At 38.3% G+C, this 16,032-nt stretch overlaps 1 protein-coding gene and 1 non-coding gene across 3 annotated transcripts in view; both read left to right on the top strand.

The window, feature by feature from the left end:
* The window catches only part of Asah1 (N-acylsphingosine amidohydrolase 1), a 31,471-nt gene extending 21,351 nt beyond the window's left edge, over positions 1 to 10,120 (top strand). The window contains exons 5-14 of one of the 2 annotated variants that reach the window (XM_020172515.2): positions 501 to 579; positions 2,322 to 2,396; positions 3,849 to 3,894; positions 4,883 to 5,027; positions 5,773 to 5,827; positions 5,952 to 6,033; positions 6,749 to 6,880; positions 7,120 to 7,243; positions 7,674 to 7,730; positions 8,929 to 10,120. In XM_020172515.2, coding sequence (XP_020028104.2) covers positions 501 to 579; positions 2,322 to 2,396; positions 3,849 to 3,894; positions 4,883 to 5,027; positions 5,773 to 5,827; positions 5,952 to 6,033; positions 6,749 to 6,880; positions 7,120 to 7,243; positions 7,674 to 7,730; positions 8,929 to 9,018 — 885 coding nt within the window. In that variant the 3' untranslated portion in view covers positions 9,019 to 10,120. The remainder of the gene's footprint in view (positions 1 to 500; positions 580 to 2,321; positions 2,397 to 3,848; positions 3,895 to 4,882; positions 5,028 to 5,772; positions 5,828 to 5,951; positions 6,034 to 6,748; positions 6,881 to 7,119; positions 7,244 to 7,673; positions 7,731 to 8,928) is intronic. The other variant, XM_074054776.1, reaches the window with a different exon arrangement.
* Positions 10,121 to 14,168: 4,048 nt separating this feature from the next.
* On the top strand, positions 14,169 to 14,301 carry LOC141417109 (small nucleolar RNA SNORA51). Its single transcript, XR_012441728.1, has one exon. It is a non-coding gene; the product is annotated as a small nucleolar RNA SNORA51 (small nucleolar RNA).
* The last annotated feature ends 1,731 nt before the right edge of the window (positions 14,302 to 16,032 follow it).

Below are 16,032 nucleotides of genomic sequence, written 5' to 3'. Positions count from 1 at the left end.
GAGTATTGCAGTTAAGAATAAAAGTACAATGTCCACCGTTGAATTCGCTTATAGTTGTTTGCTAACAGAATGCAGTTAATGCATCTTTGCTCAAAATTATTAACCATGAAAAAATATATTGTGAACCACTAGAATAGTGTGTTTCTTGCTGTGAGTGTAGTGTATGCCAGAGGCTAGAGGGTAAATCTGAGCAGAAAGTTGACTGCTCTTTGAGTTGTGGGTCATGTTAGGTTATTCAGGTGGAATGGTTCCAGTTCTCACTCTCTGGAGACTGGGGGAAAGTAAAGCCAGAAAAAAAAAATCTGAGACACATAAGTCTCTGTGTAGAGGTCCAAAAAGAGCATTACATAGAATCTTTTTTAAATAGATGGTGTAAAACGCTTTTAAAAATAATTCTTACCACTTTTTGTAGCAATATCTGGAATAAGTTAATATGTCAAAGAACCATATCTCAAAAGCATGCTTTTAGATTAAATAAGTATTAATGTATTTGTTTTCAGCCTGGTCTACTTGGCAACATTCCTGGACCTTTTGAAGAGGAGATGAAGGGAATTGCAGATGTTACTGGGATTCCTTTAGGTAAAATTCACTTTGCAATATTGAAAACATTTAATACAACACTTTAACATATTTGTATTGAGGTATGATACTCATACAGCAAAGTGCACAGACTCAAGTTCTAAAAATCCATGCATGCCGTCATAACTCAGATCAAAACAGAGAAAACCCCAGCACTCCAAGATGCTCCATCCTGCCCCTCACAGACAGAACTGCCTCCAAACAACTGATAATCTGACTTCACCAAACTCTTCACCTTTGTGTGTGTGTGTGAGGTATTTGGGGAAGAGAAGAAATTATCCTTAGGTATTAATGTTTTTGGAAGCTATTTTTAGTTTCAGTTTCCAGTGTGCAGCATTTAATGAAAAGGATTTTTCTCACTACCCCAGAAGTTTTATTTTTAAACTACTAAAGCAGTAGAGTCGATTCATTGTTTTATATAGCCAGTAGTACTTTAGCTTTACGAGAGAATTCATTGAAAATTTCTGTTACTTCTCAACAAAGGTGGCTAGTTTTTTATTTACTTATTGATTTTGATTCTTTTAAAAAATAATTTTAAAAGATGACATACTGGAAATATATATTTGCAGGCTACATGAAAAGTATGTCTTTAATTCCTGTATGTAAAAAAACTAGAAAAATCATTACCAAATATAAATATCTTTAGAGAAAAATGGATTAAGATGATTAACAAGTGGGGGGGAAGATAAAGGAGAATGATGGAAGGAGTGAATTCAATGTGCTGTATTTTAAGAACTTTTGTAAATGTCACAATGACCCCAAGCACAACAATAATTTTAAAAGGAAATAAAGGGGCTTGCTCTGTCATTTCATAGTGCTGTAAAAGCCAGGGTATCTATGAGGGTGCTTTAAGCTTCAAATTGGTTCATAAACAGAACTTTGATATGATGGTGAATGTATATTATCAGAGTTTGGTTCTGGTTACCAAATCAAGTTCTGAGTTTTTTATATAGACATTGTTTCTGGATTTGTATGATGAAATTGGTTCTGGTTCTCAAAAATAAAATAAGAATGGAGTTTCACCAAAATAGACATTAAATGGAAATTAAATAAACATTGGATTAGGGCAAAAACACATGCTAAGCTTAAAATGTTAACTTTAAATGGGATAGAAACAAATTGTGCTGTATACCTTTAGATTAAATGCTGAATAGTATTAAACAGTTTTAGAAAAATATTCTAAAAATAAAATACCCTAAAATGGATTTTCTTAGCAACCCTGAACTAATTTTATTGATACTTCTTGGCTCTCCTTTTTCATTCGGAAATGTTAGTCACACGCTAAAAATATGGGCAAAATACATTTGCAGCATACAAACAAGAGATAAATTACCATATTTGAGCTATCCCCAAAAAATCTGAAATGAAGGGTATTCATGAAAATTTTGGACATGTTGTAGCACAATTCCAACTTACTCAGATTTCAACTAACCAAATAACTGCCTCTTTGAGGGCTTGTTTATTGTCAGTCTGAAGTGCAGGTGGTGAGGGACCCCCCACTGGCCAGGTGATCAGCACACTCAGATTGGTCTATGGAATTGACATGTGTAAGAACATGCATGTGCACAATGAAGATAGTTTCTTAATTAAAACATGTTTTGGGGGTCTGGGGTATAGTTCAGTGCCTTCTGGGCATTGTGAGGTCCTAGGTTCAATCGTCAGCACTACCAAAACCAAAGAGTTTTTTCTTACATGGTTATGGCTGTGTGTGTTAACAAAAACTTTCCTCATTTTTCTCACAGGAGAGATAATTTCATTCAATGTTTTCTATGAAATTTTTACCATGTGTACCTCAATAATAACAGAAGACAAAAAAGGTAATGTGTGCTGAAGGTGGGTGGATAATGCAGAATACCACATTTGGGAATACTCTTAAAAAAACAAAAGTAGAATGACAACTTTTAAAATCCAAGCTTGCTATTTAAATTCTGTGTATGTTGCATATAGCTTTATATATCTTAGTAAATTTTATTACTACATTGAAAATTAAGACCACTGCAATACCAGCTGAAGTTCAGTTCAGGCATGTAGTCAACTTGAAGTGTTTCAGGACTAGAAACGTTACATAATTTGATAGACATCCTCATAGGAGGTACTTCATTATATTCACACATATAATGACATGGGTTTTTCTAGAGGCTCAGAACAAACATCCTCCCGTCATTTCACAGCCAAGGAGACTGTGTATAGCAGCTTCATATTCCAACATTTTTCTGGCTGGTTTCCAAAGTATAAGGCACAAGATGACTTGCCCTGATTCACCTTGACTTTTGACCTATGTTATGGATATAAAGTATGGCTACACCTAACCCTTGAGGTGTGCAGCTGCAGGTGCAATTCCTAGAGGGAAGCATTGGGTAAGTCTTATTAGTTGAGGTTAAGATATCTCTTTCCTGATAGAATCGTGTCATAGTTGACCAAATAATGACTGTTGAGTTCAAGCCCTATATTGCCAAAAAAAATTGTCTAGGGCTGGAGCTCAAGTGGTCGAGTGCTTGCCTAGCAAACACAAGGCCCTGAGTTCAAACCCCAGTACCACAAAAAAAAAAAAAAAAAAAAAGAGTGACTCATATTCTGGTCTTAGCTAGGGCCTGCACTCTTCAGACAGTGTAAGAAAAATTTCTTTTGGTTTGGTTTTGGCTGATAATTAAACCTAGGGCCTCACACATGCTAAAGCATGCATTCTACCACTGAGCTACACCCCACCATCAAAAAATGTGTTTTAAGAAAGTTTAAGTAGGAGCTGGGCGCCGGTGTCTCATGCCTGTAATCCTAGCTACTCAGGAGACAGAGATCAGGAGGTTCGCAGTTCAATGCCAGCCCAGGCAAATAGTTCCGCAAGACCTACCTTGAAAAAACCTTCACAAAAAAGGGCTGGTGGAGTGGCTTAAGGTGTAGGCCCTGAGTTCAAGCTCCAATACTGCTAAAAAAAAGAAAAAAAGAATAAGTAGGGCTGGAGGTGTGGCTCAAGCAGTAGAGCACCTTCTTTGCAAATGTGAAACCCTGAGTTCAACCCCCAGTCCCACCAAAAAAAAAAAAAAGTGTAACTGCCTTCAATGTGTGTATGAGTATGTTTTGCACATGTCAGCACCACAGGCCAATGTTTGATCTTATTAAGGCTTATGCTGCCAGGTTGCTTCTTAATTCTTACTGTTAGACAAAACACTTGTGAATATAAATTAACAAAAAATAAGTGTCCAGCTGTGATTTAGAACCCATTGTACTATCATAAGGCTGATTACATGTCTCTTCTGCTTACTTTCAAACAGGTCATCTTCTACATGGAAGAAACTTGGATTTTGGAGTATTTCTTGGGTAAATAAGGAACTCAATATGTTATTTTGTAAGAAGTATAGATTGTATTACCTTGAGGAAACCATAGTCCCATGTCATAGCCAAAATATGACCATAAGTGAAGATGACTGGATTCTTTAGTGTCAAGAAAGATAAGCACACTTTCTGTTATTTGGGAGTTTGATTCTGAGAAGTCGCATATAGTGAACAGAAATCAAGACCATGCCTGAAGGCCACAGATGAATGCCTTACTTATTGCTTAGAAGGAAAAGGTGCATTTTTTGCTATCTATCATTTTGACAGATAAATGTTTTTATAATTAGAGACCTACGTTTGAATCTGGGGCTAACTATATAGTCAGTGATAGTGGAAGAGTTACTCAACTTCTCTGAGCCTTAGTTTTATTATCTGGAAAACAGGATAAAACCACCCTGTGTTCGTAATCTTTTCATCACTGCGACAAAATACCTGAGAGAAACAATTTAAAATGTGTAAAGTTTTATTTTGGTTCATGGTTCAGAGATTTCAGTCCATGGTTAGCTGGCTTCACTGCTTTTCGGACTGTGGTGAGGCAGAACACTATCTTGGTAAGAGTGTGTAGCTGAGGAGGCTGCTTACTTCATGATATTCAGGAAGCAAAAAGATAGCAAAAAAAGAGCCAAGGATGATATATCTCCAGAGGGCATGCCCCCAAGGACCCACTCCCTTCCCAGTAGCTCATCAAATTATGAACTTACCATCGGATTCATACAATGAGGTCAGAGCCCTCATAATCCAATCCCTTCTCCCAGAGCCCCACTTCTGAGCACTGGGGACCAAGTCTTTAACACATGAGCATTTGGAGGACATTTCAGATCCAATCCATAACACACCTGTATTATAAAGGTCTTATTAGGGTTGGTCATTAGTGATGAGGTGGATAAAAGACCTATGGTAATGCCTTGCTTTCATCTTAATCATCATTGTTTTCATCTTTATTCTTAAATGTCACCAAAATTGTCTTTTGTAGGTGGAATGTAAATAATAATACATGGGTCATAACTGAGGAACTAAAACCTTTAACAGTGAATTTGGACTTCCAAAGAAACAATAAAACTGTTTTCAAGGCGTCAAGTTTTGCCGGTTATGTGGGCATGTTAACAGGATTCAAACCAGTAAGGAATCTATTTTTACACAGTTTTACAGGTAGTTTTGTGTCCTGGTTTTACTATCTGTGAAGAGTAGAGTCTAGCTGGGCACCTGTGGCTCACACCTATAATTCTAGCAACAGATTACAGAGAACAGAAGGATTGAGGTTCCAGACCAGCCCAAACAAACAGTTCCTGAGACCCCATCACCAAAATAACCAGAACAAAATGGACTGGATGTGTAGCTCAAACAGTATAGCTCCTGCTTTGCAAGCACGAAGCCCTGAGTTCAAACCCCAGTTATACACACACACACACACACACAGAAGAGTAGAGTCTAAAAATGAGAACCTAAAAAGAATATGAAGTCCTATTTTATCCCCTGTACTTATTATCACTTTTGTCTGTATTTGATCACATGGCACAGAACAGTAGAAAGGAAATGGTTTCTAAGTCTGCTTTAGGCTAAAGATCATGTGACCAGCTGTCAAAGACTGAGAATCAAAGTCTGGAATCTTCTTTGGGTCTGCTGCTCATTTAGGCAAACCAGGCATGAATTCTCAGATCTTCCATTTCATGTCCAAAAGGATGGCCAAACTTACCTCATATAGTAGATGCAAAAATTCTTTGAACTTTACAGGAAAGCCTTGTTGGGATAAAGTGGTATTATGATAGTTTTACATTCTCCCTATCCAACCACTATAATGTCCAGAGAGAAGGCATTAAAGAGGATGGTTGATATTTCTGACTGCATTGCCTTGTCTTTTCTCAGGGACTGTTTAGCCTTACATTAAATGAGCGTTTCAGTATGGATGGTGGTTATCTGGGTGAGTAGTGTTTGGAAGTACAATGAAAACTTTACAGTCTTTTTAAGAGGAGGACTGTGTCTTCTGGCTAATAGTCTAAAACCTCTTCCAGGTCCTGTGACACTGTGTGTTTCATCTCTTTCAGGTATCCTAGAGTGGATTTTGGGAAAGAGAGATGCCGAATGGGTGGGGTTTATTACTAGATCAGTTCTGGAAAATAGTACAAGGTGAAGTGATTTGTTACTTTATTATCAAATACGTAATTTTTCTTAAATTACGCATATTAAAATACAGAACTCTTTCCCAAGCCCCAGCTTCACACCCATTGATGAGCTATTGCAGAATTTCTTAGGAGAATTTCTGACACTTGCATGGAATTATTCATGTTTCTTTGTGTGTGTTGTGTGTTCTCATAGCAAGGAAATTAATAATCATGGATACTGACACTATGAAAAAGGCACCTATGAGTCTTGTATAAAAACAATCATGTTACAATAAAATCTTCACTTAAATAATACATGTTAACCTAGAAGTTCTATTTTGCTGTGGTGCAGAATTCTTATAATAGCAAAACTGCTTTTCCTTCAGCCCACAGTGTAGCCAAATAATATAGGATACATGGGCATCGATCCTATTTTTAATACTTCCTAGGGAATAAGAGTGAGTATTCTTTGCTAATCCACTCCAATTTTTAATAGGCCTAATTTTTAAGGTTACTTTCTATTCCCTAAGTCTTACGTACCATAATTACAATATCATAACCCTTTCTTTTACCATTCCAATTCAGATCTCAGGGTTTCACCACATGGGGGATTGTTCATCCTGGAACCATTGCTCACTATCATGTTTTAAAATGTGTGTTCTGTAGATACTGTTTCCCCTAAAACACTTTCATTCCAAATCAACTAAACTGTTTACTTTTTAAAAAATGTTTCTATGTAGTTATGAAGAAGCCAAGAATATATTGACTAAGACCAAGATATTGGCCCCGGCATACTTTATCTTGGGAGGCAACCAGTCTGGAGAGGGTTGTGTGATTACACGAGAAAGAAAAGACTCTTTGGATGTATATGAGTAAGTACTTTTGTTAAGGCAAAATAAGTAAAACAAAAGCCTAGACTGACTATATATATCTATAGCTATATCTTTAAGGCATGAAGCCTTAATGGGAATATCTCTCTTTCTCTCTGTCTCTTTCTCTTTTGGTGGTATTGGGATTTGAACTCAGAGCTTTATGTTTACTAGGCAGGTGCTCTGCCACTTGAGCCACTCCATCAGCTCTCTCTTTCTTTTTGTTTTGTTTTTTAACCTAGACTCAATCCTAAGAAGGGTAGGTGGTATGTGGTCCAAACAAACTATGACCGATGGAAAAACCCCTTCTTCCTTGATGATCGCAGAACACCTGCAAAGATTTGTCTAAACCGCACATACCAAGAGGTACAATTATGTTATCATATATAGAAAGAAACTGTCTCCATTAACGATTAACTTAGCTCTGTCATTTGTCTTTGGCCTTCAAAAAACCTATAAACTTCCTATTATTCAGTATATCTAGACAGTCCCAACTGAGTTTTTCTTTTGTTGATTTAACTTAGATAGCAAACTTTTGCTGTACTTTTCCTTTTCTTACTCTAATGCTAGATACCATTTTGTGAAGTTAAATAACAGGTAAAATTAAAAAGGTTGGGGGTGGAAAGAGAAGGAAAAGTAATACATTAGAACTGTCACCTTTTTCTAGCAGTGACCCGAAGGGAAATTCCTTTAGGAAGGTTGACTTAAAAAGTTTTGGTTTCTAAAGATCTGTTTGTGTGGATAAGGCTGTCCCTCTGTATTAAACTTACTGAGCAAATCTGTTTTTGTGTCTTAGAATCTATCATTTGCAACTTTATATGATGTCCTGTCAACAAAACCTGTCCTTAACAAGGTATTTTAAAATATATATGTATGTATTTTCTTTTAGGGAAAGAATTTGGTTCTATGATTTATTTTCCCCTGTTATCTTAGGTCATTTTGAGATTAGAAGTTATGTTCAGTTTAAAGCTGATTTTTTTAAAAAACCATTTTTGTGTGGCTAAAACCATAAATTTTACAGTATTATGCAGAAGTTGATCACTTTGGCTTAATGTCTAAGTTGGTCAGTGTGTTTTCAGCTTTCCATGGCATTTGGATTAAATCTAGCATTAGTCTTTTGGCTTTTCCCTGTCAGAAATCTCACACTATCCTGGACTGTTGCACTAACCCTAAAACTCAACTAAACAAAATCTGAAGTCTATTTTCAGACAGAAGTCCGTGTCTTAGTAGGTTAGGGTTTCCCCTGAACTTTATTGCATCCTTTTATCTTTTCCCCCCTCCACCGTAACTGAAAATTTCAGTTTCCTAACATGGTATCTGCTGGTAGTCATTCCTGGATATACTCCCCTGACTGTCCCATCTGTTCCTTCTCTTCTTTTTCTTGGTTCTTTTGCCTGATTCTCCCTAAAACATATGTTCATTACCCCTGCCAGAACAAAAGCTTCCTGCCCTTTAGTATTTCAATCAAAACCTGGCTCCTGACAGAACCCTTCCTTCAGCTCACTGACCCTGCCAGCACTCCTCATTTTGCCTACACCCAGCTCCGTGTGAGTTCATGGTAGAGTGACTTAACATGGTATGCGTGACCCACAGCATGACTCTGGGGTATGCTTTGTAGTGTATGTTTCTACAGTTTCTCCACTGTATTTGAAATGCTTTGAGGATAAAGATAGCCAAAGCTAAACTGTTCTTACTTGACAGTGTATCCTTAGCTTTGTGTGACTGCCAGTTACACCCTGAAGAAAGTTAAGTGAATCTTAAAGCTCTGGTGGTAAAACAATACTGTGCTCAGGAATTAGTGTCTGTAAAGAACTGGGAAAACAGTGTCTTCCAATCTGTTGGTGTTCTCGACCCAGAATAATGGTTCTACTGATTTGGTTGCTTTATTAACATTGTATAATAACAATATACCATATTATTTAATATTCATATATAATTATTTATTTAATAGTAAGTAGCTTCATAAAGCAAATTCTTCAGGACAGAAATGCTAATGTGTGTCAGAATATCTTAGAATTATCATCGACCTTAAAAAATAACTTTTCTTTCAGCTGACTGTATTCACAACGTTGATGGATGTTACCAAAGGTCAATATGAAACTTACCTGCGGGATTGCCCAGACCCGTGTATAGGCTGGTGAGCACACATCTAGCCTGTAGAGATGCTCTGAGATGTGAAGAGCGATATGCCATGAGGCTGACCACCGCAGCTGTCTGATCTCATCCACAGCAGGAGAGACAGACTCCAGGCTGGTTCTGTTTGAGTCATGAGCATGTCCTTCTCAGTATGTTTACAATTTACAGACTGTTTTTTGCCACAATTGATTCTTCTTATTTACAGGTAACTTCTTTAAGTGAAGTAAAACAGTCATTTAGAATTTGCTTCGTTTCATTTCACTTTGACATTTGGGAGTAGAGATGAGCAATTAAACCATTGTAGGTCCCACCACTATGGAATAAACCAAAATTCTCTGCAGATGTTTAATCCAGTGCTCCTGTGTGAGTAATGTAAAAGTAACTCACATTCTTCAGTTTTCACCTTTTCCTTCTATTTTTAACTACTATTAAAATTAATATATACCAGCCAGGAAGCTGAGAGCCAGAGGATCACGTGGTTTGAGGCCAGCCTAGGCAGATAGTTTTCTAGATCCCCATCTTCAAAATAACCAGAGCAAAACAGACTGGAAGTATGACTCAAGCAGCACAGTGCCTGCTTTGTGAATGTGAAGTCCTGAGTTGATACATATAATTGACTTTGCTGTTAGTGACAACAATATAATTGATGGTGTTTCACTGAGTATTTCTTTTAATGGGTGTCAAACCTTTGACTCTATAAATAGTACATTTTGGGTTTCATCAGTATCAGTATGCAAGGGAGTCTTTTCTGCAAAGAATTGAGGTATTTTTCATAATTACTCTGCCTCCCAGTTACCCCAGGAAATTGCTAACTTCAAAAACTGAGTCCCAGATTCTGTGAGTTAGTAAATATGTCAAAAACTTGAAAGTAAAAGGTAAATTCTGACAAGTTTTTAGTTTGTACTTCTGATCAACATGTATTTTAAAAAATTTTTAGTACTTATTTTCAGAAACCAATCTATTTATGAAAAGTACTAATAGAACTTGTTAATCTTCCTAACTTTCACAATTAACTGAAATGTATGCCACTTATGCAAGACTATGTCCACTTCATTTTGTACAATCTCAGTTGTATGGTGATGCTCAATAAACAGTCATTGGAAGTCATGTCAGTCAGCACTCATGCATGCTGACTGGGTGTGTACATTTGAGTTGGTTTGAGGGTGGGGGTTATTATCAAGATAGACAAGCCAAACATAATATCTGAATTAAATAACAAGGGTTATGTAAGTGGGTTATTAAACATATGACTGAATGGCCACAATCTTACATGACTAATACTTACCACCTCTTAATAATATCGACCCAGTTGGCAGGTATCCACAAAGTCAGCTTTCCCCCTAGAGAGAGACCAGGCACTTCCATAGAACAATAGCAACCGCAGGGTTATTTTAGAGAAGCTAGAGGAATTATAAGAGGATTTTTACTAAAATGAGATTTCATTAATGAAAAAACCTTTACTTTGACCCTCTTACAAAAAAGATTTTGACCCTCTTACAAAAATGAAGTTAGGTAAGTAAACTTTATATCCCTGATAATAAAGAGGTAAGATGATGATTATTTCAGACTAATTCCTTAGGAGTAAGTTGAAGAGTTTGGAGGAGATAACTGGCATTAACATTCTAAGTAATATTGTTCAGTGTTACAGAATAAACCTATTTATTTAACACTCTATACAGGTACTCATGTATAATTGAATATATATCAAGTATATAAAAAGATGACTGGGAAGATGCTAACCAATATGTTGACCATGGCCTTGCCTGGTTTAGTAGTCAGGGCTATTTTAATTTTCTGAGGGTAAAAGTTAGTAGCCATGCCCATTGAGTCTATATTTTTAGAAATATTTGACATAATTAAAGTTCAGGTTGGATCTAATCCATGGACTATAATTTATCTGCCTAGTTTTAGGAGTATGATTTAAAATGGATTTATATTCCTTTACACACACACACACACACACACACAGCTCCAAGATAACTTACCTTGATAATAACTACAACTTCCCCAGAACTCATTGTGTACCAGGCCTTGTGATGGGTACAGCTTTACCTGCAATAGTATACTTAATTTTCTCAACAAACAGCAATCATACTTGAAGTCCTTCTTGCCAGCGATGAAGTGAGTTGTTTAAAGTTATACCAACAACGGAAGAGAGAGTCTGGATTTGAGCCTGTCCAACTCTTGAGCACTGTCCATTGTAACTGTAAATAGGACAACAAGCAGTTTTTCCATGGGAGACCCCCACTTGAGATGCAGTGCCCCAAGCTATAGTGCTGAGTGTGCCATCACTTCAGAGCTTCCCTGTAAAATATTTCTGTTTCTATAGGGATTGGAAACCTTTTGGAATTAGGAGCTGGTGACAATATATTCCTCTAATAGGTTACATATTTTTCACTACCCCAGATCTAATTATGCTCAGCTTATAGTCCACTAAAAACCTCAGTCTTGGACTGGGGAGCATGGTGCAAGTCGTAGAGCACCTGCTTAGCAAGTTTGAGGCCCTGAGTTCAACAACGCCCCCCAGTACCACACACACAAACTTCAGTCTTTCTGTGGCTAAAAGAAGTACAGCACTACATTAAAATATGAACAGTTCTGAAAACGTTTTAAAGTCACTGAATGGAAAAGCTCAGGTAGTTGTTACTGAAGTTAGTCCCACAGAATATGAGGGATACTTTTTGTTGATTGAGGCAAATTTTTAAAATATTCACCAGCTTAGCATTGTATATGACAAATGTAATCAGCAAATCCCTACCCAGGGCTTCACACTGGCCCCATTGTCAACCAGTCTGGAGAGGTAGCTGGGCTCCTGAGCCATCAGCACAATAGGACTAGTGACTGCAACTTGCAGAAAGTTGTCAACTCACATGAGATCAGTTTTTTTTCCCTAAGGCACTCCTACCCTCTCACATTGTTCTGCCTAGATGCCACAGGGAATGCTGGTTTGTTTGGGCGGCTTTCTATGGCATTTCTACATTAAGTGCAGCCTTTGCCCCAGACTGTCTTTTCAAAGATGCTTGTCTAAGTGGAGAACTAGAATAATAAAAGATCATTGCCTGCCTGCAGGGCAAAGGTTGGACAGGCTGGCTAGCACAGCACCTCCCCTTAGATTTCTGAAGTTTTCTAACCTTGGCCTTCCTCTGGATATAGAATACATCCACTGGGCCTGTTCCATGTTACCTGGTGGGGGCAAGTGGAACTGATGTGACCTCATGCTGTCTGGTGTACCCAGAATAATAAAGTCCTTGCCTTCAACCCAGGAGTTGCCAAGATCAGTGAAGCTGTGGTGGCCAGCTGGCTAGCTTGCAAGCAGGTTGAGATCTCAGATTGTTCACTGTTCTTTTGTGTGCTGCACCTGGACTACAGGTTTGCCTTGAGATACTATTTCCTCAGCCCTTAGGGCAGCTTGGCAGGTCCTGAGCATGCAAGCTCCTGGGTCAGCTGCCTCCCATAGCACAAGCCTCCTCTGAGGCTTCTTGGAGGGTAAGCTTCTTAGTGAAGTAGACTGCATCTCTCTGGGATCTCACCAGGTGGGGGAGGAAGGAGTGGCTTGCAAGCCATGGAAGCAAGTTGTAAACCACAGGCCATGTGGACTAGAAGACACCTGGGCCAAGTAATATTTTGCCTATCTCAAATCCACATAAAGATACATAGCCATTCAGCCCCCATTGTTTTTTCCATAAGGACCCAAATCTCTTGGTGGCTCTGGCCCTCACTGATAGCAATAACACATAGAACCTGCTGCTCTGCTCCCCTAGAAAGTCTGAGAAAGACCAGACAGGTATCCCAGCACCTGGCTTTGTGCAGAGCTCGACACTGTCCAAGTGAGCAAGAGCCCCGTGGTGCACTTGGGAATTTCTGTTCCAGTTACCATGGAACCTAGCACACAGCACCACTGCTCCAATAGCATTGTTTCAAAATATAAGATAGGAGTCCAACAAATCAACCACAAGGCTATACATGTCCAGGTGTGTGAGGATAAGTCAAATCCCACACCAAGGAGTAATAACCACAGGAAGACAACTTGGTACTAATACCAACTTCTATTTTTCACTTGCTCAGGTACAATGAACCATATTGCCAAATGGTATAAGTAAGACTTTTCATCTCAGTTACAGAGAAGAAATATTTCCTTGTAAACGTAACACTCAGTGACTGACTCTGTCATCAGTAAAGAATTAAACTGAGGGCTGGCAGAGTGGCTCAAGTAGTAGAGTACCTGCCTAGCAAGTGTTCAAATCCCAGTACCACCACCACACATACACAAAAATAGAAGAGAAAATTTTCAGTATTCTGTGTTTAATTATATTTTTGTTTCAGATAATTTACAGCTCCTGGGTGGGAAGAATGTATAAATATTTCTGTTTATGGATACCAAGTTCATATTTTCCACATCTACACACAAAGTAATTTTTAAGTTATAACATTCATTGCTAGTGAGCAATGGTGGCAATGATCTTAGTTTTCCTACTTTTCTTTTGGTGGTACTTGGGTTTAAACTCAGGGCTTGGCACTTGCAAGACATGCACTCTACTGCTTGAGCCATGCCTGCAGTCCTTTTTGCTCTGGTTATTTTGGTAATAGGGTCTTGTTTTTTTACCTAACCCAGCCTGGATCATTTTCCTGTTTTGCATTTCCTGCTGGGATGACAGGCACATACCAGGCCCAACTCTTTCTATTGAGATGGGTCATAGCCTACTTTTTTTGCCCAGAGTGGCCTGCAACCATGATCCTGCCAAACTCAGCCTCCTGCATAGCTTGGAACGATGGGCCCTCACCACCACACCCAGCTACTGGTTGAGATGGGGTCTCACAAACTATTTGGCCAGGCTGGCCTCAAACCATGATCTTCCTGATCTCAGTCTCCAAATTAGTTAGGATTAGAGGCATGAGCCACTGACACCTGGAATAGCTTTCCTAAATTTTAAATGTGAAGAAGGGCTGGAGGTGTGGCTCAAGTTGTACAGCACCTACCTAGCAAGTACAAGGCCCTGAAGTCAAACCTCGGTACTACAAAAAAAAATGTGAAGAAACTGAGGCATAATGATTTCTGAAATGTTTCTTTATAATCTTAGTTGTGATAGCTCCATTCGTTTTCTACAGAACACATTTATTTTCCATTTAATTAAAATGAATTTAAAACGCTAGTAAGGGTCTCCTGGTGCTTACCACAGGCTGTGTTTTTACACTGACTGTATAGATAAAGAGGAGGAAAAGTAAACCTACCCCATACATACGTCAGCCTAAGCCCTGTGCTGGTCTGTATTGTGAATGGGAAGACATGCAGTGGAGTAAAAAATAAAACACTAGTAAGAACTGTGAACAATATTTAACAGAATACTCAGCATTGAAAAACTGGAAGCTGCAAGTTTTTGCAAGCAATGTTAATGACAAATTTATTTAGCACAAATATTTTATCTTTTATGTATGCTTTACATATTGCTACACAGATTATTTAATAGTAATTTTAATTTTTCATTAATAGTTTATGTGACCCGTGTGCTGCAAAATAAAGGGTTTTGTTAGTTTGACTTTACACAGAGACCTCTTCAAGTGTGCATCAGATCTGTTTTTGTCAACTCCATCTCTGAGCTACTTGGCAGCTTCTGTATCCTGTCAGGTACAATCACTTAAGAACTGCCAGTCTGAGTTATCTTTAAAAAATATTTTTTTGAGATAGGGTTTATGTTGCTGGTCTTGAACTGCTGGGTTCAAGTGATCCTTCTGCCTCAGCCTTCAGAGTAGCTATGATCACAAGTGTGTGGCTCCATGCCCAAGTTCATGTCCCTTTTTAAATGCTTTGAAGAATTCTAAAGCATTTTGATGGACATTTCATTTGTTTTCACAGTTCTGCAATTATAATAAACAGCCTTTCATTTGAACAACCTTTGTGAATATCTGTGCAACTAGAAAGCAGATACAAGGAACAAATGTGGCTGGGTACACCTTTACTTTGTGGGAGGGACCTTGCAAAATGTCTCAATTATTGCACACTTCCACCAGCAATGGGGAGAAAGTGCCCTTTTTCCCACTCAGAAACCATGAATATTTATCAAACCTGATGAATTTATGACATCAATAAACACACCTGTGGGCATAGTGGTGTAATCCCAGCACTTGGGAGACAAGTGGGAAGACTGAGTTTGAGGCCAGCCTGGATGACATAGTGAATTCGAGGCTAGTCTGAGCTACATAGCAAAACTATCTCAAAGCACATTTGTAAGAATGAAAGTACAATTACTTTGTTCTCCTTGCCAGATTTATTTCCATGGATTTCCTGGAGCACCCTAGGAACATTTCTGGGAGATGGTGCAGACAGAGCTACAACTTTAATCTGGCAGAGGGTTCATTACAAGTATTAATGCACAGGCATCTGCATTGGTGCAACTGAAAGAAGGCATACCAAAACAGAGGAAACTATATCTGGAAAATCTAGTCTGATGGGTAGCAAAAAAGAAAGGGATTTTTTATTCCATGTTAAAAACCACAAATTCTGTCCAAGATGGAATCAGTAACCTGTCACAAGTTCAACACTGAATGAAAACCTGCCCTGTGCCGGGCACTTGTACCAGGTTGGCTAAGATACAGTCCCTTATCTCAAGGATCTTACAGACTCAGAGTGGAGCTAGGAACGTGTAAATCACCCAGTGTGTTTGGCCAGGGCAGAAGTGTGCAGGGAGGGCATACACAATATAGAGACACTGCAATCAGGGAGAGTAAAGAAGAACATAGATTTAAAAAATAATTAAAAGCTTGATGAATGAAGGAAACAATGACTTCTGACAGAGAAAGAATGTATATGAAATACAGAAACATGAAATAGTATAAGTTTGGGGAACTATAAGGTGTAAAGTGCTTGCGGTGATACAAGGCTAGAGGTCAACAGATGTGTCCGGAGATCTATAATTGCCATTTAAAAAACCATTTTGGAACTATAACCTTACTGAACATTCACCCTGCTCTTGGTTGTGGGGTCACTAAATTTCAGAAGCCTTTAGGGACAACTTACTCCAGAA

This window comes from Castor canadensis, chromosome 14 (genome assembly GCF_047511655.1).
Source record: "Castor canadensis chromosome 14, mCasCan1.hap1v2, whole genome shotgun sequence".
NCBI lineage: Eukaryota > Metazoa > Chordata > Mammalia > Rodentia > Castoridae > Castor > Castor canadensis.
This window is presented reverse-complemented; position numbering and strand designations above follow the sequence as displayed.